The sequence below is a fragment of the Hesperophylax consimilis genome, chromosome 18, assembly GCF_061612785.1.
Source record: "Hesperophylax consimilis isolate HC1 chromosome 18, BYU_Hcon_1.0, whole genome shotgun sequence".
NCBI lineage: Eukaryota > Metazoa > Arthropoda > Insecta > Trichoptera > Limnephilidae > Hesperophylax > Hesperophylax consimilis.
This window is the reverse complement of record NC_142853.1, coordinates 18,736,362-18,759,003: the sequence shown is the minus strand read 5'-3', so window position 1 is coordinate 18,759,003 and position 22,642 is coordinate 18,736,362. Positions and strand designations below refer to the sequence as shown.

The following is a 22,642-nucleotide window of genomic DNA, read 5'->3' as shown; positions in this document are numbered from 1 at the left end:
CGCCTCTGGGATCATCTGACCACTGCCTAGTGACGACATCAATCCCCGTTAGCCTCAGACCAACCAATGAGAGGCTGAGGAGAAAAGTGTGGCACAATAGGTCAGCAGATTGGTTCGGTATGCGGGCCCATTTCAATGCTTTTCCGTGGTCAGCTGTTTGTTTTCGGACTTCGGACCCTTCAAGATGTGCCCAGGAGATTGGTGAAGTCATCAATTTGGCGATGGATGGCTTCATACAATCGACTACTAAAGAAACTGGTGTGGGCTCAAAGCCGTGGTTCAGTCGACAATGCTCCGAAGCAGTTCGACGAAAAAACGCGGCTTACCGAGCCTACAACACATCTCGAACGCCCGAAAGCAGATCAGCATACAACAAATCGGCAAAGGAATGCAAGAGAATCATCAATAGGTCAAAATTCGAACACGACCTGCAGATCAGCAAAAAGCTGGCTGCCTGCCCGCATGGCAGCAGAGCATTCTGGTCGCTTGCGGACTCAATAGGTCGAAATTTTTGCAAACCCAGTTTGCCACCTCTTACCAGACCTGACGGCTCACTAGCAAACACCGCCACCGAAAAGGCAAACCTTTTAGGGAAAATGTTTGCGGAAAACTCGACCCTCGACGACGGGGGTGCTGTTCCGCCGTCGGTTCCTCACTGCGGCTTCTATATGAAAAAGCTGAGGATCCGGCATCGGGATGTACTCCACGTCATACGGGGGCTCGATGTTAACAAAGCTAGTGGACCTGATGGAATACCTGCCCTGGTATTGCAGAGGTGTGCTGCGGAAATAGTTCCAGTTTTGACAAAGCTCTTCAAAATGTCCCTGAAGTGTGGCACTGTGCCCTCTGGTTGGAAAAAAGCGGTAATTCTCCCTATTCCCAAGAAAGGTGACCGCTCCAACCCGGCCAACTACCGCCCCATAGCGATCACATCAGTTCTGTCCAAAGTGATGGAACGTGTGATCAACGACAAACTGCTCACATACCTCGAGAAGAACAAAATTATCAACGACCGTCAATACGGATTCCGGCGGAACCGCTCGTGCGGTGATCTTCTCGCGTATGTGACGCATGTTTGGGGGCGGTGCCTGGAACGTCACGGTGAGACCCAAACGGTCGCACTAGACATATCCAAGGCCTTTGACCGGGTCTAGCACCGAGGACTTGTCAACAAATTGCATTCTTACGGACTTCCCGCATCCCTGTGTACGTGGATTGCTGACTTTTTAAGGGATAGGTCGATTCAGGCGGTTGCTGACGGTTTCACCTCTTCCTCGCACTCCATAAATGCTGGCGTCCCACAGGGATCGGTTCTGTCTCCAACTTTGTTTTTGTTGCACATAAATGACCTTTTGACATGTGCACCGATTCATTGTTACGCGGATGACAGTACAGTTCATGATAGCTTTTTGTTTGACAAGCCCCCAAAGGGCACACAAACTCCAACGGCTCGGAGGGCTTTGAAGCAGAGAATGGACGGTTATCTCGAGAGTATTTCCTCCTGGGGTAAAAATAATCTCGTCGAATTTAATGTTTCAAAGACCCAATCCTGTCTGATTACGTCTAAAAGGGATCCAAATGATAATCTAGTCTCCTTCAACGGAAGCAATCTTCCGAACAGGCCTTCCATTGATATGCTTGGTGTAACTATAAGTGACCAGCTCAGGTACGGGGGCTCCATCGAAGCTAGAGTAAAGTTGGCCTCTCAGAAGCTGGGCGTACTGTACAGGGCCCGCAGATACTTTTAATAGTACACAACTGCTCACCCTGTACAAATCGCAAGTGCGCCCTACTGTCGAATTTGGCAGCCATCTCTGGTCTGGAGCCCCAAAATACCTGAAAAAAACCCTTGACTCTGTGCAGAAACGGGCGGTCCGTTTGATAGATTCCCCAATCTTAACAAACGGACTGCAATCTTTAGAGCACAGGCGTCAGGTAGGTATGCTGTCCTTGTTCTATCGGTATTACAATGGAAGATGCTCTGAGGAACTAGCGTCATTGATCCCTTCGGCACCGGTGCGTAGTCGGGATACACGCCAAACGCGCGCCCAACATTTGTACACAGTTGACACTTGTCACATGAGAACGGGTCGCTTCTATGATTCGTTCTTAAGTTCAACAGCTCGGCTGTGGAACGAACTGCCGGCCTCTGTGTTTCCTCCCTCCTACAACATGGGACTCTTCAAGACCCATGTTCACTCCTTCCTCTCCACAAAAAGACCCTCCACACAGCATCCCCAAAGATGACATAGGCCCTGAGGGAAATTATTTTCTTCAGGGCCTCCTGTGTGGAGTAAATATAAAAAAAAAAATAAAAAAAAGGCTGGGTTTATAAGAATTAGGAATTACAATATAACGGGAAATACCAGTTAAGTGGGAAAATATTTAAAAGAGAGTTTATAAAAAAAATTCTTGTTAATTATATATGCTTTTATATTAACATGTTTCCTAATTTCTAAAATTTCAAAATTATTTATGCAATGCTTTATATCGTGTGTGAAGTATTTTAAGACCTGAAAAAAACAAATAGCATATAACCATAAAACAATATATTCATAAGACAAATAGCATTTAATAACGGTTATTCTAATAAATTGATAGTTGAAATACTAAATAAAAAATTAAACATATTCTCTTCAAACGGTATTTCTAAAGATAGAAATAAACAATGGCATAGAATTCTGTTTGTGGATAACGATACTTCTAAAATTATATATAAAAACATTCCTGGTACTATTCAACTGGCGTTTTACACTAATAACAATGAAGAAATATATTCTTAATAATGAAGATAGCAAAAATCAAACAAAAAAATCAGGAGTTTAAAAACTCAACTGGGATGATTGTAATTTCTTTTACAAAAATAGAACCAATAGAATCTTTGAAGTCAGAACTAAAGAATATCTCAGAGCTCTAAATGTAAATAGTGAATCTGAGTTTGCAAATCATCTTTTGAATAATGATCACACTTTCGATAAAAATTCAGGTCTTAAAATAATTCACTCGGATATAAAGCATCGCAAATAAATAATTTTGAAATTTTAGAAATTAGAAAACATGTCAATATAAAATCAGATATAATTAATAAGCAAAAAAATATATAAATAATAATAAAAAATGCCATTACAAAGTGATAAGCTTCCAGAAGAAATCTTATTAAACGCTTGTTAATGGTCAAGTAGTCAAGTATTGTGAGCTCCATATTTAAATATTCACGCCAGTCATTTGGTTCGTTTTTATACCGCCAGAGGTGCGCTCTGTCGGTCATCTATAGCCGTACGTATCTGCCATATTGAAGGAACGCGTGATTTTTTATAAAAGTCAAACATAATCACGTAACTGTGGATAATTTTCACTGTAATGTAAATAATCCAATGGATTATTAACTTTTTAAAACCTATTTTCTTCAATATTATCCAAAAATGATATGTGCAGAAACGATGCTTTTGAAGAAATCTCGTATTATTATGAGGCGATCCTATTTTAGTATGAAATCGGGTCTTAATTTTCAAGTTAGCGGAATTTAACCGAAACACACAATTTGAATTTGACAGAGGGCCTACATCGTCCAGACGCTAGGATAATAATACTATCAAATAATAATAATGGGATTGTTGCGGTTCGTAATCTCAAGGCAAATTTATTTATTTCTGAGCGCTGGTATCACCAATTCAGCGCATCCGTAACGCCGTTTGTGATGTTTTGAATATCCACAAAAATAAACGATAAATAATAAACGAACGTGCTCTAAAAATTTTTTTTTTGTCTAGACTAGCAACATGGGATAGATTATAGGCCTTGAGTAAACAGATTCCCACGGGAAAGGGGAGATCGGAGGGCAGTCGAGTCTTGAACTTGGGTACGTCGACAGCTCCGAGAATTCAATACAAATCAGAAGTGTTGTGTGAGATTACAGTTAATTAGTGAATTCAGATGGTGTTAGAAAGCTTTGTTGGTTTTTGAATTAAAGTGAAAGATTATTGAACCGGTGTTTGTGTGAAGTGAAAGTGGTTCGACTCAGTGAGAATACAATTAATAATAATGACAATAATAATAATTGGATAATTTGTAGAGCGCCGTTTTGTGAAAAATCACCCCAGGGGCGCTAAGGGTTGGGCGATCGCGATTATAATATAAAATGTGTTAAATTAAACGTGATTTCGTAAATATGTAGTTCAAACTAAGTGACTTGTCTTAAAAACATGGAAATGATAAAAATAATGATTGCGTTTTTAAAACAGAGTGAACATATAAAGGCAGGAAGTGTTTAATCGGGCTAGGTTATTGATTTGGCGAGATGGCATTCTATCCACGGAGACCGAAAACCAGAGAATCAAATAGATTATTAACTGTGGGTTCGAATCCTGACAGATTAGGGAGGTACAATTTTATTTACAGGAATATTTAATTACCCTTTTATAAGCGTAGGGAGGAGGTCGAAAATTAAAGTGATTTAGCTATATAGTGTAACCAGGTAAGCTTCACGCTGAGAATGAGAGGTGACTAACTGGGTGAGTTTTTTATATTATTTATTAAATCCCAGAGGACCCCTTTTAAAAGACGGATACAACCGAGGTACAGGAACTAAGTTTACGACACCTGCCGCCCAAATAATGTTATCATTAAAAGGAATACCCTAGACGGATTGTCAATCAGCTGTGAGTGAGAGACAGGCCAATGACCTTTTCATATATAGGCTGAGAGGCGCGGTGTACAGTCAGTCAAAGGGGAAGTTTTGCTAGCGTATGACCTCCCGAATTGAAAGCGATCGGATGCAACCAGACGGAACAAAATGAAAACTTTTCTTCTGTTATTTGACTTTCTAATTTAATACTTTTCATCTATTGTTTGACTTTCTAAGTTACGAATTGGGATGCACAAAAACATATCTAGAGGCAAAAGAGGGAGATGGTAATCTCCGAAATAAAGCTACCAACCGAACAACTTTTCTCAACAGGTACCTTTCGAGAGGTAGGCAGCCTCTTTAAATTAAATGCAAAAATCAAACCAATTATCCGTTTATACCTACCTGAGAGGATATGTATCCAGTAGAAGTTACCCATACCTAATACACGAGGATGCTAGTAACCTCATAAAATAATTACTAGAACCAAATATTAAAATACAGACAGTCCTCATCCTAAATTTGGCATCTCGAGTAGACCTTACATATATCTCACATGATAATTGGCTGAATGGGTAGGCACACAACCTATCGCTAAAAAGCAGGCTAAATGTCGACAAGATTTTCGTGTGTTATCTATGTTATTGACCTAGAAAGGGATGTAAATCCCCGACGACGAGGGAGTTACAACGTTTTCTAGAGGTGGCACGTAACTTAGGACCTTACGTGTCACATTTTCGCGACTAGATTCGTGACAAGGGATGTCATGGCTTTCCCCTTCTACACTCAGTAAAGTAGATTTCCTGGAGGTGTTTCAGGTTGGGGCAATTCTGAAATTGGTGATGAGACCTGGTTTTCTTTATTCTGGCGTGACGGTTGCCGATTTGGAACAAGGGGAGACCCGGCCGGTTGTGATATCCAGACACGCAGATATCGATCGCCTTGCTCAAATTATCATCCATCGGTTTTGTTTGGTAAAGAGGAGGAGCCAATCTTAGCTTGAAAAAAAATTCATTCCCTTTCCTCTCCTTCCCCTCCCAAAATATATACATGGATGGCGCCGACAACTAACACCATAAATTTATCGTATGTATATCACATATATAAAATCTAACACTTTATTATACTCACATAATCCTATGACAGGTAGACTCACGTAGCTAGTTTGAAGAGCAGGCGACTCAGAAAAATCAGGTTTATGAGATGGCTTTAAAACACAGCGGTAATGAATTCAACTCACTCTATCTCAAAAGAACCAAGGGATACCACACATACATAGATAACTAGGTTTCTAAACCGAGAAACAAAAAACCAACACAACGTTCGGTGAAGCCTTTTTATACTGATCCGTCACGTGAAATGAGTACGTTCAAGGTCGTACGTCACGTAGACAAACTAGGATGTACACACTTGAAGGGGTGTGTAATAAAGAGAGAGGCAAGGGATTGAAAGACGGCAGGGAGGACCTTCCTACCCCGGATATATACATAACCAAAGCCTTATGGAAAAGTTACCTATGGGATTTAAGGAAAATTTATCGTAGAAAGAAGAGTAGGAAAAGTTTGAAGTAAGAAAGGGCAGATCATTACACGTTCCAAGCAACAGCTGCCTTCAGTATTCTAGCAACTGCTTTCTTTCAAATATTTAAGATTGTACAGTGGTAAATATTCACAATTTGATTAAAAGCTAAAACAGGTCGAGAATCGGGGTTTGACGGGGACTGGTCAAATGCAAAAATTCACAATGTTACAGATCGTCGATTTGATGGCCATCAAATGTGATGCAGTATAAGGATCAGTCGTTTCAGAACATGAATAAGCCTTCAAATTCTTCTGAATTATTCTTGGCAAATGAAAGACTTTGCTTGACGGCAGATACAAAGAAATACAATTTGGTAGGGGGCTTCATAACTAACTAACCATCACGCCGTTTCCCCGCAGGACCGCCAAACAACTCGGTCTTGGCACACACTTCTTGCCTCATTCACATTCATACATCGTCTCATACATACTCTTCTATTATTCTGACTCTTGACATGGCCCGACTTGAGTATCTGATTCACTTGATCGTGCCATGTCTTCCTTAGGTGTCCCCGACTTCTGCTACCATTCGCATTTGCATTATATCCTCCTTACACTCCTATCTTCGCTCATTCGCTCTACATGCCCAAACCATCTAAGCGTCCCTTTCTTAATCTTACTCATTACGCTTACATCAGCCTAGCACTCTTTGCGGATCTCCACATTCCTCACACAATCAAACATGGTTTTACTAAACATACGCCTCAGGGATCTCATTTCAACAGCATTTAATCTACTTTCATCCTTTCTTTGCCAGTTCCATGCCTCACTTCCATACATCAAGGTAGGTACCAGCACTCCGTTGTGGACTGCTAACTTCGCTTCTTTGGACAATTTTTTGTTAGCGCCAACGGCGTTCAGTCCTCCATTAAGGGAATTACCTGCATTTACCCTTCTTTCAATATCTCTGTCAGCCTTCCCATCTCTCGTAAACATACTTCCTAAATACACAAACTCATCCACCTGCTCCAAGCATTCCTCATTCACAATTATATTGCACACTGTTTTCGTACACCATTCTCTCTTTCAAACACCATTACTTTAGACTTACTTACATTCATCATTAACTCATTCTTCATGCATACTTCGTTCATCCTAGACACGAGAGACTGTAGATCATCTATACTATTAGCAATCAGCACCGCATCATCAGCATACAACAGGCAACTTACTTTCAAATTATGCAAATTCGCACCCAATCCCACCTCTTTCAATTCTTGCATACAATTGTCCACGTATAGATTGAATAACCACGGTGACATTACGCAGCCTTGTTTAACACCTTTTGTGATATCAAACCACCGCGTAAAACCACCGTTTACCCTAACACATGCAACGCTTCCCTCATACAGAGACGCAATTGCCTGAGTCAGATTTGTATTCACTCCATACTTGGACAACACCTTCCATAGCTTTTTCCTGTCGACTCGGTTGTATGCTTTTTGTAGATCTACAAAGGCACAGAAAAGTTTCTGGTTTTTTGCCAGAAACTTCTCAGTGAGCATACGCTGTATGAGAAGATCTGGTCCATGCACCCCCTTCCACTCGTAAAAGCACCTTGCACATCCCATATTTTATCTTTTGTTTCCTTTCTTACTCTTTCAATCAAAATTCTACCATACAGCTTGCCAACTGAACTTAGCAGGCTTATAGCCCTATGATTCCCACTTTCCATACGTGACCCTTTACCTTTGTATAATGGCATGATCACAGCCCTTCTCCAATCTAAAGGCGTGTAACCTTCCTTTAAACATTGGTTAAAAAGATTGCACAACCATGTGAGAATTATACGCCTACCTCCTTTAAAATATTCAGCAGCAATATTGTCGAACCCGACAGCCTTACCATTCTTCATTCATTTAATCGAGCTTTCTATCTCATCCATGCTAATTTCGGTAACATTCACTCCATCATCAGTCATATCTGATTAGCCGCTGGAAACACTGTCACTCACTTACCTTTCGAAGACTTCCTCGAAATACTTCATCCATCTCTCTTTTATTTTTTCTCATTCGTCAACATTTTTCCATCTTTCGATTTTATCACTTTCATGCTTCCGTTTTCTGGGCCACTCCGGGACCTTTTGACTTCCTTCCAAAACAACTTAATGTTTTCTTGGAAATGGTTTGTCATTTTCATTCCTTCTTCCTCTTCCAGGCGTTTCTTTCGTTCTTTCAATCCAACTCTTACTTTTTTCTTACATTCCTTGTATACTTCTTTCGCTCAATCCTTCTCTTCGCTGGAAGCACTGCCAGCCGCAATCAGACATAACCATGCTTTCTTCTTCTCTGAGACCAGTGCTTCATCAACTGGAATAAACCATTAATCAATCACCAGTCCATAAATTATTTTGTGACAATGTTTTAACTTTATGTAGGAACTGTTCGAGTAAATAATTTTTAGTCTGGCAAGGTACATCCACCTGTTGGCAACACCTAAACGGCACCAGAAAGTATCACAGCGAATTTTGGAACCTTATTCCGATTTGAGTGTCCGCCAGCTATAGATGTGTACTTCCGTTCCATGTTCGACTTCTGATAATTTAGCCGCTTGTATATTGTGTTTATAAAAAGTCATGTATTGAACTTTTGCAGATTTTATGATAATTTTACATAGTGCCCGATGGATAGCAATGTTTCACATAGCCGAAAATCTTACACAGGTAGTGCAATATAAATATGAATCCGTCCCTTTTTTTTCAGACCCAACGACCCATTCAAGTATTCAGAAATTGTGTTGACAAAATTATTTGCACAGTATATGAAAATAAGCCTGAACTAAAATATTGTTTTGTAATTGCTCATTTTATCGCCGTGATCGTTATAACCAAGTTTAACTGTACAGCTATTAGAATTTTACTTTTGTTTTCGGTAATGAAACAATGAAAGTAAATCTTGTGCCCGGAAATTAATAGACTTCATGACTTCCAATCATGCTAAAACTAGGCAGATAGACATTTTGTCGATGACAATGCATTCTATCAACTTTTGGTGGCAATCACGCATACATACACGGACACATATGCAATTCTCTGAAATAGAATGACATTACAGAAGTTTGTTTTTACGGGTTGATTTTTTATAAATGTATTAACACATTATCCGGAAAGACGGTACAATTTACAAATCATTAATCAAAATAGAATAAGCAAAAAGTTAAACCTTAAACACAGGTTTCAGAGATAATCTCTAGATTTAAAAAAAATAATTGATTTACAAGAACAGGTGTTAAAATTTCTGTCAACACAAAAAAGCGCATTCTGATATTTGTCAATAATTATAGTGAAATGCCAATAGGTTAACTATACTCGTGTGCTGCCGTATCAGCATGTATGGACCAAGTCAATACATTCTAAAGATAACACTATGCGATAAATAATAATATAATATATCACCATGCTGCAACATATGTACTATTTATTCTTAATCACAAAAATTACATCCTGCTGTGTACAAAATGAAATGAAATACAAAACAACAGTTCATCGACTAGACCAGAGATAATATGAAATATTGCATAAATAATTAAAATAGCTTTGTAAATGAAGCGCAATAATAAAAGATGCCACCATCTTTATAAATAAAAATGTAAATGTTCGTTTGTTCAAATTCTTAAATCTCCAAAAGTTCTTCATCGATTGCTTTGAAATTTTGACACAAAGATTCATTCGAATACGTGTGTATTTTTATATACCTATATTATATAAATGTCACATGTGACAGGTAAAATCATGTTTTTTTTATAATAGTGCCATCTAATCATCCAATAACAAAACGCGCTATTGTTTCTCTATCTGCACCGACAGACTGAGAAACAGCAATGCGTGGCGGGGGACAGCTAGTTAATTATAAAATTTTCATGTGGTTGGAACACCCAATGTGTTTAATTAATTACTGTGATTAATTTTTGGGTTAAATGCCGTGTTGCACTTCCTTTTTCTTTAGCGAACGTCTCGGACAGCTTTATAGTGTTCATCATCAGGGCACATGTGTAGAATTACAGAGGCAATTTAAATCTAAAAAACCCCACCAAATCAATAGGGACGAAGAGGCTAAGCTTAATAGTTCTCGGTATCCGGTACTTGATAATTACACCAAAACTTAATGCTGAATACCACATTTATTTCACTAGTTTAGAAGTTGGGGCCCCCCTAGGACAACATGGCACAATCAAATGAACCAAATACTTGAGTCGGGCTGTATCAAGAATCGGAATAACAAAAGAGTGTGTATGAGACGATCAATGAATGTGAACGAAGCAAGGAATTTGTGCCAAGACCCAGTTGTTTGGCGGTCCATCCTCTGCCGACCACTGCGAGGAAACGGCGTGATGATTAGTTAGTTAGTTCATTTAAGAAAATAATTATTGTGGTCCAATTACAGCATTGGACAGTAGCAGACGGCACATATCATGTGGTACAAGTGTGCTGACATTAGGTACTTGTCAGTGGCGATATGTGAAAGAACTAAAGTTTTTTATTGAAAAAAAGTGCTATCGTCTGAACAATATTTATTTATTTATTTAATATCAACGGTATAAATATACCATAATCAATGATAACATGTCACAGTTAAAATCGTAGAAATATTTTTAAAAAAGAATTACAAATATATGTGGCATTTGATTGTGAAATGACATTAGAGAGTAGGTAAGTAAGTAAACAAGAGATACAAGTACATAAGTTTCTATAGTGCAAATAAGGTAGAATTAGATTAAATTAATATTGATTGAAAAGATTTGATAGCATAGCCCTCTTGTACCTACCTTGCGTGCAGTTAAATAGATCTGCCACATCTGCGTATCTATTACTAACTTGATGCAACCTAGGTACAAGCGAGTGTTTGGAATACTCAGTCCTGATATTGTTGCATTTAAACAAAATTTTAGAACGAGTAGCTCTCGTGGGTATATGCAATTCAATGAGGTTAATAAAACAGGACTGTCTATACTGCCATTTACAATTTTGAACATAAATATTATATGAAGGAGTGTTGCACGGGTGATGGGGATCGGTAGCTCGGTTCTTGGAAGTCACGACGGAGCGTTTCAACTTTTACAAAAATGGCGATTCGTTTACTGTTAGGTACGAATTAGGTCGTAAGTAACACAGTTCAAAGCTACGTGTTCCACTCTTATTCAGAAGCCTGCAGGACGTCCAAGGTCAACAAAAACAGAGGAAGCAGGTAAAGTTAGGACTTTCATAAAAAGCAATCCCGGTTTATCAACTCTCAATAGATTAACAGAACATGCCATATCATTAACATCTTTGCGGTGCATTTTGCCATAGATTTAAAAAGGCACCCATATAAAATCCATTTGGCCACCGAGAGGACATTTCAGAGCCCTCCAGGTGTCCATACCTGATTCCCTCTGACTTCTTTCTCTGGGTATACATAAAAAGTAATCCAACCACAAATGTCCAGTCGAAGTTTAATATTTGGAAAAAATAGCCGCTAATTAGAGTGCAACGTACGAGCGAGTTTTTACAAATTTGAGGTCTAGATTCGAAGAGTGTTTGCTAGACCGTGTTGTATTTAAAAAATATATTTCACAGGTAACTATTATAAGGTAAATAAATATTTTGTTTCAGTACTATTAATTGTTTTTTTTATGAATTCTTCAATTCGACACAACTTTCTGGCCCACTGTAGATAATATGATGAAAACAGCAATAATTACTTTGAAAGTTTAGGTGGCCTTAAACTAAATTAATAAATTGATCAAAGAGAGGACCGTAAAATATGATTTTTTTGATAAGTACATACATAGTTTGAATTATTAATTGGTAAAAATAAAATAATATAATTTGTACTGACCTCTTCGAATAACTTGAGCGCATAAGTGTTGTCATCGTCCATGAAGAACACCACCCCATTAAGCTGGTCCTTGGTGAGACTATCCCGCAGCCAGCTGAGCCCCGCATTGCGCTGCTCCACGCCCCTCGCCTTCATCCAATGAGGTTCCTTTATTAGTGTCAACGGCAGCGCGAGCCAAGCAATGATCGAGCCGGGGAGATGAGGGGTGAGGCAGAAAGAGAACAAACCAAAACACACAATGATGAACACTAAAACCTACTAACAAATCAAAACCAACTTCTAGCTAGAAAATGCATAAAAAAACACAGGATTATTGATCAGTAGGACTTACTGAAGAGATAACCCGATAGAAACGTGTTCTGGACCTTACCAATCTGGCAAAATATACTTTCTATCAAATCGGTACAGATCACACTTCTAGGGATTTTCTTTTCAGTGATCAGTAAGCAAACCACACTCGGGAGTCTTTGTCATTAGAATCTACAAAACTAAACAAGATTTCTGCAAGACGTTTCGATGTTAGATGCCTCCTTATTGCGCCACCAAGACCTAGAAGAAAAACCTCACTCCATGAACCCGGCCACCCCTGCTAAGTCACCAAACGTAGCGAACCACTTGGGGTGACCAATGGCAGAGGTGTTGGTTATCCAATAAATGGCTCCCGGGGCGGCACGACCCACAACCGTCTCCCAAATGTAAAATAATTCATTTGGTTATCTAGTGATTTACATACAAAGATTGTTATTTCTTCCCTGGAGTTTGTTAAGTTTTGAGCGAGCGTGAAAACCGCGCCGATTAAAGATTTCACATAGACTTATTATTATTATAGCACTACTATATATAATGTGGAGAAATTATCAGTGTTTTGAAATTTTTCAAAACTGCTTAACCCTTCCTCGAAACAAGAGTTTTGTGCAATATCTAAGTTTATTTCAACATCACACACTCTATAATCTAGGTAATCCTAGAAAAAGTATTCAGCCCTGCATCAAAAAAATATAAATTGTTACCGTTTTCTTTAGGTACTAAATATTGTCTTTCCAATTCTGGCAAAATTACTCCCCTCCATGATCACTATTTACTGGGAAGGGCAAAAGGAATATTAACTCCACGATTTTCAGGAACTGACCGCCTGGTAAGAACTCGGTGGATCAACCAAAAAGGCGTCCGAGTCGGCAGGGAGATCGGCGGGAATTTTAAAATGATCATAAAAAATTGAATTTGAATTATTTGAGAGCATAAGCAGAAAGTAATTTTTAAAATCTTATATGTAGTCACTAGCATAATAATGCATAGAACAATGAATTGTCAGATGTGCAAATTGCTGTCTTGCGCAGAAGAGCTTTTAAAGATAAGTTTCCACACATTTAATGTTTCCTACCTACATTTTTATTGTTTTTGAAGTAATTTTGTAGATTTCAATGTTAAAGACTTTAAAGTCATGTGGTGTCTGAAGAAATAGTTTATGAATAAGGTAGGAGTAAAGAAGTGTGCATGTAAAAAAAAACAAAATAGTATGTCATTATGAAGGGTATTTTTTTGTTGGCTGCATGAGGGATTTCTACTTCGCAAACTGGTTTAAACGATAGTGACTTTGTGAGATAAAGTAGAATTCAATCATAAACATGGTGTTCTTGATCTAGTACCATAAATGAAAAACTGGCATCATTCAGAAATAAAAATCAATCATAATTGGTGGGTTATTATCCTTCGTTAGCTAACGTTTCGGTCAATGTTATAGCGTCCTTTATCAGGACAGAAGTTTTAAACCCTCCGGCTAATTTGTTCGCTTTTGGGTACAACTCATGCAGGTCTCACAGAAATCGTTGTATCTCTTACTATCATGGTGATAAATATGATCTAAACTGTGTTACATGCTTCATATTCAAATCTAAAAGTTAACCACAGAAGAATTTTAACATACACCTCCATGAAACCAAATTTTCCGACAGTAATTTCAAAAATATTTATGAAACTGTGAATTTATAAAAAAATTATTTTTACACAAAACAACAAAAAAGTGAGGCGGCAATAATGTTCATACATAATACACTTTTCTAATAATTTTTTTTTTTTCCTTACTGGTAATTTTAGTTAACCATTTTTAAAACATTTTATGTTTGCTTTAAAAAATTACATGTTAATTTCTAAAAGTAAAATTTGAAAGCTTATTTCATCACCTTTCAAAAACAGTTTTTAGTTTTCAGACACGTTCAGAAATATTCCATTTATTCGGATTTTATTGCAAAGCGGAAATAAATTTTCCATCTGACAGAATATGCCAGAGGCCTGGGGGTTAAATGTAAAAATGTAGCGCTGTCCGTAACATTGGCTAAAAAAGGAGGAAGTTCTACACAGCATAATAATCCAAAAATTAATCACCATTATACTTTTGGCAGTAACAATCTAAAATCGGTTCTCATAAAATTTTATCAAAGATCTTCAATGGCTTTCTCCCATTTGTCTTTATGAAAAATGCAGGTGTTTTAGATTTTTAACAGCATGCATTAATTTATTTTCAAGATATTATTTCCGTTTATATTATTATGACACCATGTTTAGATAAGAAGTAAGTTGAACAATATGATTAAAAGAGATTTGATAGCAGGCAACAAAAGGTTAAGGGATCAAATGCCTCTACAACAATTGAGCCCTATATTCATATTACTAGAAGCATAAACGTAAAGATAAGAGTAGAAATTTTCAAGCAAGGTTAACTCAAGTGGAACATTATATATTCATTATGGGCGTATTACATAATGGGCATATTTAAAATTTGTCAGGTTTTTTTTTGTGAATTTGATAATAAAAATTATAAAAGATTTGTATGTTTTGGTTCATTTTTTGTTAGTACACAATTCAAATAAGAATATTTCATTATATTTTCCATAAGAGAAAGCTTTAGTAGTCCCAGAGAGAGGTTGTACGTAGGTCATCGACGATCATCCTCTTCCTTCTCACACGTCTCGTATGAAACGAAAAATACAGAAGATACTAGAATAATGAGGTGACGATGGATTTTTGGATATGGACCTCTCTCTGGATTTTATTGTGAAGTCTTTTGAACAGTGAAAAAGTTCTTGGTGGAATTCCATCATAATGAGTATAATGACGACAATTTAAAGCTTTATTTCACTTGTTTTTCTCAAAGTTCAGTCCAATAAACCACAGACTATTGTTGTCATTATACTTGTCCCTTTGGACACCTTAAAAATTCTTAATACAATAAACATAATGCTCAAAACAAGTAAATAATAAAATGCATATTATTTCAGAAGTAGATAAGCCACAAAGTAGATAAGTAAAAAGTGGCCTACAGACTTATCCAATTTAGCCGTCGGATATGAAGAATACATTAAAAATGGGCTTGGCTTAAGGAAAAGACAATCGAACAGCCAAGCTTTCTGACGTGGTTTCTTCAGGTAGTACGAGAAACTGGATGGTCTGTAGGCAGCTTAAGATATAAAATATTTGAATGAATTAAATACATGTTATTTTTTAAATCACGGCCATGAAAAGTCATGTTGTCACTACGATTCCATTTTAATTGCAATGGAAAATTGCATTTTAGGGTGAGGCTATGGAGTTATGGTCAGATGGTTCCAAAAAAATCAATGATTTATGATTGTCAAACGCATATTACCGCAAAGCAAAGGGGAACATGTCACATTTCTATTGATAGTAGCTGTCAAGTTTTCAGACAGCAATAATTTTTTTAATTACTCTCGGGTAAACAGTCTCTTCATTGAACAAAATATATTCAAACCTTGAATTAAAAATACTTTTCCAAACATAAAATTAATGGATAGCTCAGATATTTTATTTCTCTAGATACTCATAACGATTAGATACTTAAGCTTGTTAGCATTTATCTGCCAGATACCAAGTTCAGCACACTGCAGTAGTCTGTGGTTAAAAAAACACCGTCAGCAACTACTTCAGAATGCGGCCGAGAATATCAATTAAGTGGATTCTTGTCCAAACTATGCAGATTCTTCTGTGTTCACATAAGAGATATGCTCAAAATTCTAGTCAAGCACTCTTGAGTAAACAAATTCTGAATAAAGAAATTAGCATTTCCAGTGAATACATCAATGGCTCGCTGATTGGTCTATGCTGTACAAGAAATTGGTCTATATCAAATAGTGAAACAGAATCATTCAATAGTCACATCTTGATGACTGCTGGTTTTCATGTATAATACAATAATATAAATTAAGATTATCGAATCCAAATAGTTTTTTTTAGGTTTTAAGATGTGCCACGATTGAGTCAGCAATTTGGGCAGCTTTGCAATATCCAATAACTACCCTGACGATGGACACTGTAAGGTTGCCCGAAACGTCGGCTGAAGGAGATATCACTTTTCAGTTTGAATCAATTCAACGTAAAAAATTGTAATAATAAAATAGCTTCATGATTTCAGTAATTCATGTTTTTTTAATTAGCTATTAAAGCATTGGACCTTACTAAACACAATAGGAAATTACTGATTAACAACGGTCACTCAATTTACTTGATTGCTTGTAATCAATTACAAGCAATTGAATTTTGATGAACACAAAATTTACTTAGACATACTTTTTATTACAGAATGGTATGAATGGTTATTCCTTCAATCTTTTTCTGTGGCATTATCAGAGACTGGCAGTTATTTATCTAATAATAATTATTGAAACAGTATAAATTAGAAAAACATGCAGAAAGGAAAAAAGATTAGGGTGTGACGTGTGACCGAGATTTTTAACTCGTAATCTTCTGTTAGCTGAACAGGTGCGTTAAACAATTTCGCCACCTCGCCGCTATCCTATTAAGAGGTGTATATGAAATACATATATCCTGAAAACTATCCGTTTTTGTAAGCAAGACTCGAACCTGGCCTAAATTGCAAACTTAATTAGAGAGATTCAGAGTTCAATTATTTTCAAATCTATTTTTCTTTCTTTTCTGTATTTTTTTTTTAAATTAATACTGTTTGATTATTACATTAATATTGTCTCAATAAATAATATTAGTTATTGAAGCAAATACGAACGGTTGGTTTAAGAATCTTGTTTTTTTTCGTTCTCGCCACAAGATGGGTATACTGCAGGTGGGACTGCTTCAGGAAGTTCTCCACCAGGGGTGTCTTTGTCTCAGAGTCCTCGATAATGATCCAGTGAAAGTTTTCCAGCCACATTACAGTCTGAGCTAGTCTGGAAATAATTACAAATTAATATACAGACAGTATCTATAAAAAAAACAAATCGCATCACAATGCAAGATCTAACCAGAAAGAGATTATAAACAAACCCAGATTTAAAACAACTCTTCGAAAAAGAAACCTATCAACATTAATAAAGAAAATGAATAATAAAAAAATATTTTAAAAATATATGTGGCGGGAAGTATTGGAAATAGGCAGTATTTCATTCAAATGTCAGTTGTACAGTGGTGCATATTTGCCGCTGTCCGCGATATCTAGTGGTAGTATCAAGAACTAAGTTTACAGACATAGGCGGAATTCGCGTCTCCACCGAATTTCATAAAAAGTTATTTTTAAATTGTATGTCGCGTAGACGGTATTTTTTCTTCGTCGACCTTGGACATATGGGATTTGGACCCACAACCTCCGGATTCGTAGCCAATGATCATAGCCTCAATTCAACCACAGAGGTTGTAAAACGTCAATCAACGATTTACAGTAGAAAATTATGCAGGTAGTAATCATATATTATTTTCAATTGTGTGATAATTTAATTTAGAATATTTCTAGCATATAATTTTAAAAATATATAGAAACAGACTAAGGATGGGTTTTTCACAGAATTTTAACGATTCATTAAATTTCAATGTTGTATTTCAAGATCTGCGAAAGTTCTTTTAAGTTCTGTTATTATTTCAGTTTTGTGAAGCAACTGGCCCATAATGATATAATAACAGAACTTGAACAGGACTTTCACAGAACTGAAAAATTAACGATGATATTTGATGAATTGTTCAAATACGGTGAAACAACCCGTCCGAACTAAGGCATGCAAAATTCAACGTTATAATTAATTTATTAGGTAAATATTCGAAATCGTTGGACACAGATTATACGAAATATTTTAAAATAAAACCTTCCGATTTACCTTAATTACTATAAAAGGAACCTGACTGCATTTGGGAAATTTTTAATTTTAGCATTTTAATTTTTAATAATGTAAAATGAAAATTCGCTTTCGTTGTATGGGATGACAGCTGGAATGATTTCTTTTGATAACATTTGAATAACATTCACAAATGTCATCAACAGAAATCATTGCAGCGGTCATCCTATACAACGAAAGTGAAGTTTGAATAACATTCACAAATGTCATCAACAGAAATCATTGCAGCTGTCATCCCATACAACGAAAGTGAATTTTCGATTTACGTAATTAAAAATTCAAAATTTCCCAAATGCAGTCAGATTCCTTTTATAGTCATTGAGTAAATAAATCAGAAGGTTTTATTTAAAAATATTTCGTATAATCCGTGTCCAGTGATTCCGAATAATTACCGTTTATTATTATAATATCAAGCCTTTTAGAGTTGAGATAAATTCGCAAGAGATTTTGTGGTCACAAATAATATTGAATCAGATTCAAATTAAAATAATAATTGAAAGATGGCGGAAGTGATAAACCTACTAATTAGGGATAGTGAAATTATAATTAAATTAAATCTAAACATACTAATTTTGTAATAATACCTCCTAACATGTTTACAATATTATATCAAAGCTAATCTTGGGTTGCAACAATATAATTCAAACTAGTGATAAAGCGCCATTAAATTTAAATTATTGATAATAATAATAATTGGATAATTTACACAGCGTCATTTTTGTGAAAAATCACCTTGTAATAAATGTTAGTAAAGAAATAACTTTTGCATTTGTTATACAATTACTGATAACATTTCACAATAATGTGTATCTTTAATGGTTATCTTTTTTCAGAGAAGACATTAATTTGCCAACATTATTTTTCCTTGTAATGAAGGTAACGCAACTATAATGTACAGTTTTTAAGGTTCAAACATTGTAATAACATAAACAAACAACATGAAATAATAATACCAAACTATTACTTTTTTTTTAGATTTGAAGTAAAATTTTCGTGTGCTGGCAAAATTAACGAATTGAATTACTGTTATCAATGACTTAGATTGTTAATAATAAATTATCGGTGACTTATCAAGTCAGTCAACCCTGAAATCATCAAGGTGAAAAAGGTAAACATTTTCATTGAATGAGTAAGAACAAAAGCTCAATGAAAGTCGTGACTCGCCGACATGTGTGAGAAATAACAGGTATATTATTCAGATAGTATTAGATCATCATAAATACCTTGTAAGTTCAGCTTTTTGCACTGGCCGGGCGTATGTCGGGGTGATGGCGTATATCATGGGAAGATCTGCATTCCTAACCTCCTTCCTGTCATTGGCACACTGGCTCCTGTTACTGTACGAAAACAACAAATACAATGATGAAACAGCTAAAAAACACACAAAACTCGTCCGTTTCTTCAAGTATTTCTCGTGAATCATGGCGATTCGGGAGTAGTAATCACGACTCTACGGGAAGAAAATAAGCGTCACGGGTTTATGGGACTCAACACAACACAGCCATGATCGTTTTAATAAAATAACTTCGCGCGAATACACACTGCAGACGAGTACATTTCACAACCACAGCTATTGCACATCGCGGAGTTCATCTCAAGTGTTTGAAGTAGTGTCAAAAACGTCAAACAAATAATGTCATTATTCGAATTTTGAAGATTTGCTGTGGTCTATGGTCTGTCGGCGGGAGGGGTTACCAGGTGGTTAAAAATGGCGTACTTAGCGAAAATAGCGGGAACATAAATCGATACTAGAACTATGGCGCGCACAATAAAATAAAGACTGGATTATATTTTTATTTTATTTTACGAAAAGAAATATCTTTTAAAAAATAATATTATTATAATCATAATTAAAAAAATCTTTTGTTCGAGTTTATTCAGCAATTTTTTTATTTAAATTTTAACAAACGCAATGGCTTTTAAATTTAACTAGTGACCGACCGAAGAAGATTTTCAGCCGAGACCGAATCCAAATTTCGGCTTCTGTTCTAGTTTCGGCCGAAACTGATACTTATTTGAGTAAATTAAAAAATATATTTAATTTGTAAGAGTTCATTAGTTAGTTTTAAATAAAAAAAATACAACGGATTTATGAGTAATTGGTTTACTTTTAACAGTTTTTGATGCGTCTTTTATAAGTACTTCAATTTACCTATAGGTACTTTAATGAAAGGAATTGCAAAAACACAAAAGATCTTAAAGCTACTAACTGTAAATAGTGAACAAATCAGTCTAGTATTATGGCCTTTATTTTATAGTTCGTATACATTTGCGAACCGAAACGCGAGCCGAGCTACGAATTGTGGGAAAGAAACGAAGAAACATGAAGCGGCGTTTCGCGCCATTTGCGGTTGCTTCGTTCCTTTCCCATAAGTTGAGGTTCCACTCGGCAGATCGGCTCGCGTATGTATCCGGGCCCTTAGACAATAGCAGTAGGTGCATATAATAACAAACTATTATTTAAACGATAAACTTTGAAAAGAAAAAAAAAATTACAAACTCTTTAAACTTTGAACTACGACAACTTTTATATAACAGCTTATTTAAAAATAACATTATTTAAGTTATTTTAGAGCTAGAAGCATACACAGGCGTTCGAGTAAATCCGACAAATCATGAACGAAGGTTTCGGCTAATTTTTGGCCGAAACCGAAAACGCGGCCGAAACTCGTTTATTGGCCGAAACTGGCCAAAACCGAAACCGAAATTTCGGTCACTCACATCTGTAACTGTGGGTAGATATTATGTATGTGTTGTGATTTATGCAAATGATAGCATTTAAAAACAATCACGTTTTGCAAGCCAGGTTATTAAATTGCAAGTATAATACGCTTAGGGAGTGCCGCTAAAAATATATTATATATTGCAGTCAAAGGACGAGAGGCCCGAGAGAGCATAGCTACTACAGACGACAATCCAAGCAACAACTGCGCGATACGAGTCAGGAGTGTAATAAGCGTAATTGATATAATCACTAAAGGTTGAAATGCAATGGGGAAACAAAACGTCATTTAGAAAAACAACACATATTTTAGTTCCATTGATAAATAAATATGGTACGACTAGCATAATGAACTCGACAAGGGAACAACTAACTTGTCCCCTTCTTAAACCATAGTAGTAAAAGTAGGAATTTCATTAAAATTTCGGTGATGTTTCTGCGACAGTATGAATTTCTATAGGTTTCAATGAAAAATTTCGAAACTAAATTTATTTTCCATTTAAGGCCCCGTAGTAAACGTTCAAATAAGGTTCGAAAGGGAGATAAATTAATTCGAATGCTAAAATGTTTAATAAAACACGACACGTTTGAAAAAGAGCAAAAATAGTTGCATTTAGAGATACAGTGTGAATTTTCTAATGCCTATAGCATATTATAACAGAACAACAATTTTTTTCAAAAAAAAGTTTTTAATAATTTTCGAAGCTTACTTGGCGATTTTTTTCTATCGAGGGAATTTCATATAATTAACGTTTCGGCATAACAACAGGACCGATATTATCTTCAAAAATATATATATTTTTTTTTAACTTAAAAACATAAAGAGTAACGAGAAACTTGTTATAAATCGGTAGAAATTGGGTGTGCGGGGGCTTAAGAATCCCGATTTTTTTTAAATCTCTTTTCAATTTCTCCAGAAGAAAATAAAGCTTTTTTCGGGGTCTAATTTTCTGTTTTCTCAACCTGTTTTAATCTTGAACTTGTTATCAATTAGTAATAAATTAAATAACGCCGGCACCACAGACATTATGAATATAATAGACGAGAAGTTAAGGACGAGGGGTTAAAACAAGAGTTGCGGGACGCAGAGAGGAAAGCTGACTGTGATTCGTCAATAAATCAATCTGACAGTAAATAGGCATTACGCATTATAATATCACTATTTAGTTCTTAAAAGTAAAATCTGCTATTGAATGAATAGACATTTTTACATGGGAGCGCAAATTACTCGCCACGTTATGAACAAATTTGCGAAGTCCAAATTCGGCAAAATAAATTTCTTCTATTTTCAGAGTCGAATATTTCGTTTACGTATTTAGTTAAGACACTTTTATAAATGTTCATAATTTACTTCCCAGCAACCAACCAGCTTTGTGTTCAGATTTATCTCGATGTGATAATATATGTTTCTACAACTGATCCATATTATACGATGTGAATATGCTTAAAATAATGCTTATATATGGAATGTAATACGACAATTGGGTTTATTCTCTTTTTCACATCTATTTTTACACGTTTTCATAACACAAGTCACCATTTTGCCGTGTTATTTCGTAAAATGAACCGATGATGCCTCGACCATAGTTCGCACAAGAATGATGACGTCACGTTTTCTAAATTCACTTGAGGCCATACGCGAGCCCAGCCGGCTCCAATGGAACCGGTATGGGGAGTGGGGAATAATACGCTTTTAATCACTTAGGGCAGGTCTACTAATATTCATATGTCTATGGCCGGCACACATGATGGTAGAAGTAAAAAGACTT

The 22,642-nt window shown here is 36.1% G+C and overlaps 1 protein-coding gene across 2 annotated transcripts in view; it reads right to left on the bottom strand.

Moving 5' to 3' along the window:
- LOC149415464 (galactosylgalactosylxylosylprotein 3-beta-glucuronosyltransferase I-like) overlaps positions 1–22,642 on the bottom strand; it is a 41,748-nt gene that overhangs the window by 7,775 nt on the left and 11,331 nt on the right. Inside the window, exons 2-4 of one of the 2 annotated variants that reach the window (XM_089642654.1) lie at positions 19,375–19,488; positions 17,056–17,215; positions 12,021–12,167 (exon numbers count right to left, since the gene is read on the bottom strand). In XM_089642654.1, coding sequence (XP_089498780.1) covers positions 12,021–12,167; positions 17,056–17,215; positions 19,375–19,488 — 421 coding nt within the window. Of the gene's footprint in view, positions 1–12,020; positions 12,168–17,055; positions 17,216–19,374; positions 19,799–22,642 lie in introns of those variants that run through there. The other variant, XM_089642655.1, reaches the window with a different exon arrangement.